The sequence below is a fragment of the Juglans regia genome, chromosome 10 (assembly GCF_001411555.2).
Source record: "Juglans regia cultivar Chandler chromosome 10, Walnut 2.0, whole genome shotgun sequence".
Classification (NCBI taxonomy): domain Eukaryota; kingdom Viridiplantae; phylum Streptophyta; class Magnoliopsida; order Fagales; family Juglandaceae; genus Juglans; species Juglans regia.
Genome location: NC_049910.1, coordinates 28,453,343 through 28,463,397, shown reverse-complemented (window position 1 = coordinate 28,463,397; position 10,055 = coordinate 28,453,343). Strand labels below are relative to the sequence as shown.

Here is a 10,055-nt window from a genome sequence, read left to right as displayed (position 1 = left end):
CCTACCACAAAGAGATTGCTAGAAGCCCCTCTGTTTCTAGTCAAGCTTCCAGTAGCTTATCTCACAAAGACTTTTGGCAGCAGCTATGGAAGTTAAAAGTGAAGCCTAGTGTTAAAGTTTTCCTTTGGAGAGCATGTCAAGAAGCTCTTCCAACCCAGTCTAATCTCTTCAAAAAGAAGGTAGTTAAACACACTCTCTGCCCTATATGCAATGTGGAGGAAGAAGACTCGTTTCATGCTATTTGGGGGTGTGAATCAGCCAAGGATGTGTGGAGTCAATGTTCAAAGAGGTTACAAAAGTGCGTTTTTCCATACATGCCAATGAAACAACTCCTCGAAGCCTTATTTCAAACCATGGAAAGCAAGATAATCCAGGAGTTTGCTGTGGTGGCAAGTAAAATATGGTGGAGAAGGAACACTTTAATTTTTAAAGGTTTTTTTGCTCACCCGAAGGCAATTGTGCAAGAGGCTAGATTCATTTTGAATGAGATGGTTGAGGAGAGATGCAGAGCTGGTATGGTATGTAACTCAGCAGAGGTTTGGCAGGCTCCACAAACAAATTGGGTCAAGATGAATTGGGACAGTGCAGTGGATAAAGCTAGAGGAATTGTTGGAGTGGGTGTGGCTGTGAGGAACAGCTCAGGCTCGATAATTGCAACCTTGAGGACTAAGAAGCCCCTATTCCCGGACCCTTTGTTAGCTGAGGCATTCGGTGCACTTAAAACTGCACAATTTGGCATGGAGCTTGGCCTTACACAAGTGATCATTGAAGGTGACTCCATCCAAGTTATTAACCAGCTTAGAAGTGGCAAGGAAGGCTTTAACAGTGCAAGCATGTTTATTAGTGAAGCTAAACAGCTCTTAGGAAATTTTGCTAAGTGGGAGGTTTCTCATGTAAGGAGAAATGGCAACTCTATAGCTCACTTGTTAGCAAAAGATGCTCTATCCAATCATGATCATATTGTAACTTTGGGAGACCTTCCTCCTTGTATCCCATTGGTTTGAATGAATGGAAATGAGTTATTATTTCAAAAAAAAAAAAAAAAACTCTAGCTATAAAAAGACAGTATTGCCCTCTATATACAACTCAGCAAAATAACAGAATTACAAACGTGTGTGTCATGTGATTGCAGCCTTCTCCTTTTCTTTAATTTTCTGTTGCGATGCATTCTCCAACATATACAATTCTGTTTTAAATTATATTTTTATAGAAATACACTCAATTTAAAATATATTTGTAGAAAGAGTTGAACCTGTATCATTATACACATTATATATATATATATATATATATATATATATATATACTCTAGTCAGTAGTCAATATCTCATGAGAAAGGTGTGCTAGCTATTCCACAATATTATATATATACAAAGAGTATCAATATTATATATACTCTTCTCCCACAATATTTGTTCTCATTGTACGGATAGGACGTTAATTTAGAAAGGTGTGCTAATTAACTATATCAAAGTTCCAAACTAGCAAACTAGCTTGGACTTCCTCGATCGTATACTAGGATCTCAATTTAACTGTTATATTTAAACTTATCTGCATTTGAAGAACGTGGTACGAAATATATTTTAAGTGGATTTCAACTATTTAAATTTCCAACTATTTATAATTTTCTTCTATCAAATTATTTTTTCTATTTCTAGCTTGTCTTTCTCATGACAATATGCAATTGAATAACGTTCTGGATCTGACTCCTTTCGTTTTGTGATCTGTACGAGGAGCACTAAAATGAAAAGCAATGGCTTATCTTTGCACGTAATTGATTATATATATAAGTGGATTAGGATTACTAAGTTTTGTAGTGTTCTGACCATGATCGCTTTCCATGCACGTCCATCGGGGATCTTTTCATAAATGTTTATTCTTCTTGTGCTTTGTATTCAAAATCATGTGAACGGGCAAGCTGGGGGATTTTAAAAGATATTTGATATTAATTATTTTATCAAGAACAAAGAGACATGAGAACATACATTTGTTTATTTGTTATGATTAAACCATGAGTTCAGAAGTTTGGAAAATTTTTGTTTTCTGTGTAGAGAAATGAAGAAAAAAACAAAACTATTTTTTTTTCAAATATTTTAAAAATTTCTCGATTAGTGATTATGGCAACGTACATATATATAAATCATCACTGATCTAAAACATTTAAACTAATGAAAGTAATTGATTTAGGGTCATGTCTATCCGGATTCTCTCGCTTCAATCTGTCAGGCCGAATCGGATAATCTTTTAAATTTCAATGTCAAGTTTGTTTTGATTTGGAACTCAAAACTCTTCCAACTCATCACGTGGTTTAATTAGCGGTAGATTGTGTGTGTGTCAGTGCGGAATATGAAAGGTCATACTACGTACTTCAAAAACCGAGTGTTGTGTGCTTTTGTCTTCCATTGCCTCTCTGTCTGGCGTCCATTTCGAAATCTAGGTAAAAGCAACACACATGGTATAAGAGCAATTATGGAGGCAAGGAGCTAGGAATTGTGCTAAGATTGTAAGCAGCTTAATTGGTAATCTATATAGATATAACGCTGGTTTATACTCTGTTCTTCTTTATTGATCAAATGGTTTAATGTGCACTAGTTGTTTATATTCTGCATGGTTCTGCAAGCACCAACTACTACATGAAAAAAGATATATAAATGGCAGCCATATCGTAGAGATATATTTATATATATATAGTTGTTGGTTCGATAATAATCTTGGTAAGTGGGAATTAAACAATCTCAACGTTTGAAAGCAGCAATATTACCCACCAATGAACCAATGCTTCAAAGCTATAGATATATGAGTACATTGTACAATATTTGACACAAGTAGTAGTTTAAAATTTATTTCTTTTCTTTTGTCCTTTTAGAGACAAGACATACATATATACGACCTTGGTCCAGCTTCTTTGGTTTATTGTGAATAAGAAAATGCAAAGGTAGTTTTCTCGAGAAATCCAAAACCAGCTCCCAAAGCAAAAGTTGGCTTATGCAAGAAAAATGATGTAATAATTTATTTTGTTTGGTTATTATAAAGAGTAAGAACTTCTCATTTTCAAGTAATGTGAGATCTCATATGCTACCTACGTACCCTTATCACTTATCTTAAATATGGGGTATCATAATCCCCTTACGTTTCTGACATCCTCATCGAGCCCATCCGTCATGGGTGTCTCAGCTCAAGTCCAATATAATTTCTGGTTGGGATATGCACTCTAATAATACTCCAATGGAAGACTCAAATCACATGAGTTATACTCCAAAGGATTAACAAATGGTACAATTAATGAAACTCCATTGTAAGTTGGAACATTATAAAGAGTAAGAATTTTTCCTTCCCAATCACTGTGGAATCTCATACACCACTTACCCTTATCACTTATCATTTAATATGGGGGTATCATACGTACAATAATAAGATGATCATAATTTATTTTAGTCGCTTATAACTTAAGGGTAACTACTACCGACCATTACATAACGAATACATGAGAACAATTACTTGAAAGTACTATTTGTGCTTGGCTATGCCACTTCCTTCTTGAGCTTATCCTCCACCCAATGCCATGTCAATTCACTTCTATTGCATACCTCAGTCTGGTGATTGACTTTTTCCAATACACATGACCCTTTCAAGAAAATATCATCTCAAGTTCTTACTTGAATTTGAGGCTTTAAGAGGGATAGAGAGTGACATATTATAAATGGGTCTTGGAACATTTATTGTTCATTTTATGTTGACCGAAATATTTATACGGAAAACAATAAATATTGTAAGGTCCACAGTCTACTTCATATGTCACTCACTCTCTCACTTAATGCCTCAAGTTTGGACAAGAATTTGAGGTAATCTTTTGAATATGATGATGTCATCACTAGGGCCACATGTGTTACTAGCAAAGTGTAGAGATGCGGTGGCACATGAAGCTCACACAAGGTCGTGAGTAGTGCGCATGACAGACTGATGGTTAGGGAGAAGCGTGGGGTGGTGTTTCTGTGTTTTCGTCAGGGGAAGGTAGCAAACCAAGCATGAGTTCAAACTAGAGAAAAATAAAACTATAAAAAGCTTATAAACATTTGGGAGAGGGAAGATCAGCTCTTTTTCAACGAGGAAAAGTACAAGATAAGTATTAGGTTTACACACAAATCTTATACAACGAAATTTACACGCTGACGTCACTACAAGAAAAATAGATTTTTGTGACCATTTAATTGTGACGAAAAGACTATTTGTAACCAATACAGACTCATTTTAACTGTAAATAGTCATTTCGTTGGAATTAACTGGCCACAAATAAACAGTTTTCTTGTAGTGCGTCTTAATGTAATACTTAAGACATACTTGACAAAAAAAATTTTACAATCTAATGGATTACAATAAACCACGTTAGTGCATAAAATTTATTGTATAAGGCCATTTATTGTAAGCAAACATTTCCTAAAGCATAAATGGTAGATTAGAGTGTCTATGAGGTGTTTCCCAGAGACATGCAGAGTAGTGTTGAGGAGATCAGAGTATAATGCTTCATTATTCAAGTAGTTAAATGTCCAGTCTTTCTTATTCAAGTCACCTTTTCACGTGCTTTAGCTCTGGTGTAGGACAAAGTATCGAGTTTAATTAATGCTTCAAGCTAGAAATTTAGAAATGGTTCACCCGAGAAAAGTAAAAAACAAAAACAAAAACTCTTCTCTTGGGACCTTATTCCCGTTCTTATTGCACTATTAATGACATGATCAAACTTATCTCCATTTTCCCAAACCTGAATTTCTAACGTACCTCTCAGTGTGCTTTGTAAAAGACAATACTATGGCCAACCATGACATCCTTTTGCCAGAAAATGTAGAGCAAACCATGAATGGTGTACTGGTCCTTATAAACGTGCCATCCATGTCTGTTGATTCTCTCCAAAATCGTGATCGTTTACAACAGTTTTTCTCCGACATCAAAAGAATTCTTGACCTTTCGTTCCGTTTGGTCGACAATGTTTTACTGGTATATATGTAACTCCGACGTACCGTTCACATTATTAATTTATATGCCTTTTTTTCCGCATTTCTTTTCCCTTTTAACCCCATGCATTTTAACTTCTAGTACTAAAAAGTTAGGACCCGAACACGAGTAAAATCTGAAACATTTGTATTCTATAAGTGGACACACATATGACATTTTATTTTTACTAATTGAGGCGGCAGATTATGCTTTTCTGTTTTTAATTTCTCAAGTATATCTGTTAATAGGGTACTGATCCTCTTCATCGAGACCCGGAGAGACAGGATTTGGAGGGCTACAGCAACAACAGTTCTGTTGATCTACTGGGCAAACTCCAGCAAATTTCGTCCGAGGTAATTACAACAAAATGCACTTTGTTTTCTTCACACCTAGAAGTTTTTTTTGCATAATGGACACCGTTTTTCTTTACCTTTCCCCAGCCTCGATCCCCAAAAGTAGAGAGAAAGTAATCATTTTACTGTCTAGTTTTAATTGTCTCAACATTTTCCTATTATGTGTATGTCAGCTGGCTGCATGCAAGGCTCCTGGTGGGGGAAATGAACTCAAAACAACAATTTCCATACTAAACAAGCTCTCAAGCTGTTCATGGGCTGAGAAGGCAGTGCTGGTAATTGCGGCTTTTGCTTTGGACTATGGAGATTTCTGGGGCCTTGCGCAGTTAGATGACTCTCTGGACCATCTGGCCAAGTCAGTGGGATTCACAAACCGTGTACCTGCCATCTCAAAACGCCCAGACCTTAAAAAATGCCAGAAAGTGATTGAGGTGCGCAAGTTGATCGAGAACACGTTGGAAGTAATAAGAAACATTGTAGTGTTGGAACAGATATCTGAGTTGGCAGAAAAGTACTACGTACAGAAATACACTTGCAACGGAAACTTTGGCAAAATGTATCCCAGTGCATGTCTTTTGGGTTATCATAACTGTTGTTGCTTGCGCGACTCAAATGTATTGCCTTAGCAGTGATGAGTAAGTTCTTTGTCCGCACTTGACATGCATGTACGTGCTGTATATGCTGATCTTAAGAATGTGATCTGCCATCCATATCACACATCATAGCAGCTTGTGCTTGTATGTCTCCAAAAGGGCAGTAAAAATAACATAATTTTTTACCTTTTTAACCTAGTGCAAATGACCATGGTTGCCTAATTTCAGGGACAGGACACTGGAACTATCGCCCTTGTCTGAGAAGATGAACAGAACCCGGAACATACAAGAGACGCTGGAAGAAGAATTCGAACAACAAAGAGGTTAGCCATTACGCTGATTTCGTACGAAACAGTACTACCTTGAACCCGTTGCACAAACTATATATGTAATGTCCTAAACATGGTCTAGAATGCTAGCTGACCATGCAAATATCCTTGTTAACTACAGTCGAAGTGGACAAATATTGGAAAACGACGGAACTTCCAGAAACACCTACAAAAATTGTGGAGGCTTTCAAGGCAATGGTTGGGAGTTGTATTATTCACGGTTCTACCAAAAAATTGGTTAGCACTTGTATTATTCACCTTTTTTTTTTACACCGGTAAACACCCAATTAATTACTTTGATCTGTAGGTCCTCTTTGGTTAAGAAAAAATATCTTTAAAGGCTCGAGTAATGTATCTTCCCGTCCAAGTCTGATGCAAAGTAATTTTATTGGGATGGAAACTGAAAAATAGCAATTAATACTACCTACAAAATCTTATGTTACAACTTCGTTTAAAATATGTGCCGTAGTGATCACATTAATCAGTTTACATTATTTATTTGACTCATTTCTACTTTGAACTGTTTAATTTGCAAACCCAGCTGAGTATCGATGTGCTGAAAAATAAGAATGTTTTATTGTTCATTTCGGACGTCATGGACATCTCCGTTGAAGAAATCTCGATTTTAAAGCCCATTTTTGATGGGATAAGAGATAAGGATGACCCGTATAAAATTGTATGGATCCCAATAGTGGAGCATTGGACCGATGACATGCAAGCGAAGTTCGACATGTTGCAGTCCAAAATGCCGTGGTACATATTACAGGGTTTTCCACCAACAGTAGCAGACATCCAGATCATGAAGAATGAATATTGCAGCTTAAAGAATAAGCCTATCGTCGTGGTGATAAACCCACAAGGGGAGGTGGTGCATCCAAATGCTCTCCGCATGATTCGGCTATTCGGAATGAAGGCCTTCCCTTTCACGGCGGAAGCTGAAAAAAAGATAATGCCTGAAGGATTGCGTAGTCAAGTTAGGGGGAGATTGAACATGCCAAACAGTGGCCCGAGGCAGGTAAAGTTGTTTTCGAAACTCTAAATACATGCATACGTACACATAAATGGTATTAGAATTATCTCATGCATCCTCTCAAGTTCCCTCTGACAAGTCGGTGACAGGAGAACCACCTACCACCAAATTGATGGAATCTATTTCTGTTATTCATTTTTTATTTTATTGATTTACAATTTACTGCAGTATATATATACAGCAGAAAATGAATAAATGAATAAAATAAAGAATGAATAACAGAAATAGATTCCATCAATTTGGTGGTAGGTGGTTCTCCTGTCACCGACTTGTCAAAGGGAAATGGAGAGGGAACTTGAGAGGCTGCATGAGATAATTCTAATAAATGGAAAGAGATGGTGAGGGGTTTGGCCCAAGACATGCATACACATCAACTTAGCTATCATAAATGTTGTTTTAAAGAGAATCTATGCATAGTCTACTTTCCATTAACACAATTTAAGGTTTGACATCTCTTGTTCAACATCATCAGGATAACAAGAATTACACTTTCAAGTGCTATGGAATTGCCAACACCTTGGAGGCAGAATTTACTCATCATTTACATATAATTCGTCGGTATCTGGCTTCAAATAGTGATCCGGAGATTCGGATAAATATGAATTTGATTGGAGCAGGTAACAGTGGATGGGTTGAGCTCTGCAAAGGTACTCATGGCGACATAGTAGCAGTCGGTGATCAGGGGACAAAAATTTTGAATGTCTTGGAAAAGTTTGATTATTGGAAAAATTCTGTGAATCAGTTTGGCTTCGATATATGTTTCATGGATTGCTACGAAAGGCTTCAAGCTGGGCGCCTACCATGAAATTGACATCTTAATCGTTAATGTTGGAAAGATCCTCTAGTGTCTGATGTTTTTTACGTTTGCATTTGTTATTGTAACCATTCCGCCACTTGACTACGTTGGTAATAAGCAGTGGCCAATGTTATGGATCGAATGGATCCATGTAGTTTTTTAATGTTCTTGTACGTGTAGCTTAAAACTTTGCATGTTTTGTTTGTACCATTCTGCTCTAACTCCCGTTTCGTTCTAAAACATGCTCCAATTTAATGAATGTCTTAGAAAATACAGAAACGCGCCTGCACACGTGTCAGTTATTGTTGATATGTCAGAAATTATAAAATTTGAAATTTAAATTTTGAATTTAAAAGTAAAATTGACAAAATAAATATTATAAGTAAAAGTTGTAAGTATATGTAACACTACTCAAAACTAAAAGGTACACATGCAACGAAAAAGAAATATGAGATGTATCGGAGGCTCACTAATTTAGACTCTTTCGTGTTAATTAATGGAAACAAGTGGTGGGTAGGAATTTTCTTTTCTCCTCTGATGTCTCGGGAATCATTTTCCAGTTATATTGGAGCTAAGCCGATACAGAAAATAATTTCAAATTTTTATGCATCTACTTTCTAAAAGTACAAGTTATTAATTTTCTTTGAATTATCAGAAAATAAATTAATACCATGCCTATAACACCTAGTACCCGGATGGGGTCGGAGATAATTTTCAAAGATTCCATACACATAAATTCATCTATTTCCACCAAATATACATATATATATATATATGTATATTAATCCTCCACAAGGTCATCCATGAAATGATTCAACAAATAAATCAACAACTTCTCAAGTCTTAATAAAAGTGTCAACATGATCCCAATAAACCAAATCCATAGAATAAATCATCAAATCTACTAAATAATAGTCTCTAGTAATCTTTGTACTGAACTGTGGCACAAAAATATCATTATCTTTAAAGTGATTCCATCTGCAGTATATAAAGTCTCAAATTATCAGGTGTAGTAGAAATTTTATTGACTTAACTCCTCTAAGATGCAATAGCCAAACTGATCATCGTATAACCCGAATCAATTATGCACAAGTGATTGACCTCAAAGCTCTGCCAGAAGAACACCTTTTTTTTATCTGGAAATTATACTCTCAAAAATATTTACTCACTAAGATGACTTGAGATGAGTTGAGATGACTTGAGATGAGTTGAGATGACTTGAGATGAGTTGAGATGGATTGTGAATAGTAATGAGATGAGTTGTGAATAGTAGTGAGATTTATGAGTTAAAGTTGCTGAATAGTAATGAATAGTAGTGAGATGAGTTGACTTGAGTTGAGATGAGCTGAGATGACTTGCGAATCCAAACAAGCCCTAAGATTATTTTTCTTATCTCACTTTCTCTAAAATACATTCCTCTATCGTCCCTTACAAAGAACTAAACAATATAAATATATATAAGACTAAGAAGGATTCAGAATGTACAAAGACGTAAACGGGAAAAGAATGAAAATGAATCAAATGGCCAACGTTAACAACTTAAATAAGCCAACGTCTACAACTTAAAAGCCCTCTTTCATAACCCATCAAAGCTAACGTTCTTCCGAAAGAAAAAAACGGCAACTTTTTCATGCCCGTTAAAAACAACGTTCAAGATATCTATCTTTGGCACTTGAATGCTGCCATATTTTGTTCCCATAATAAACACGAACGTTTAAGTTGCAAAAAATGCCGCAAAACTTCAATTAAGGGAAACCAAAGGTTATTACGTCTTAAAAAGCGTTATTAATAAAAATTATTTATTAAAAAATACCAACAACTAGTATGTAAATATAAACATTTATAAAATTTAGAATGCAGACTAAAATATTTTTAATTTCATGATGCAGAATCAACACACATCATCAAAATATTAGAGCAAGAGTTCAAAACATTCATATTCGGAAATATTTTGATATAACATAATTT

General features: G+C 35.6%; 1 protein-coding gene across 1 annotated transcript; it reads left to right on the top strand.

Annotated features, from left to right (window-relative positions):
- The first annotated feature begins 5,951 nt into the window (after window positions 1-5,951).
- LOC109017439 (protein SIEVE ELEMENT OCCLUSION A-like) lies at window positions 5,952-8,096 on the top strand. Its single transcript, XM_035695222.1, has 5 exons — window positions 5,952-5,974; window positions 6,161-6,255; window positions 6,383-6,498; window positions 6,803-7,276; window positions 7,764-8,096. The coding sequence occupies exons 1-5, from the start codon at window positions 5,952-5,954 to the stop codon at window positions 8,094-8,096; spliced, it is 1,041 nt and encodes a 346-aa protein (XP_035551115.1).
- The last annotated feature ends 1,959 nt before the right edge of the window (window positions 8,097-10,055 follow it).

Coding starts and splice junctions, on each gene's coding strand:
- LOC109017439 (XM_035695222.1), top strand. CDS start 5,952: ATGTATTGCCTTAGCAGTGATGA. Junction 6,499..6,802: donor ACGGTTCTACCAAAAAATTG/GTTAGCACTTGT, acceptor TTGCAAACCCAG/CTGAGTATCGATGTGCTGAA. Junction 7,277..7,763: donor CAAACAGTGGCCCGAGGCAG/GTAAAGTTGTTT, acceptor CAACATCATCAG/GATAACAAGAATTACACTTT.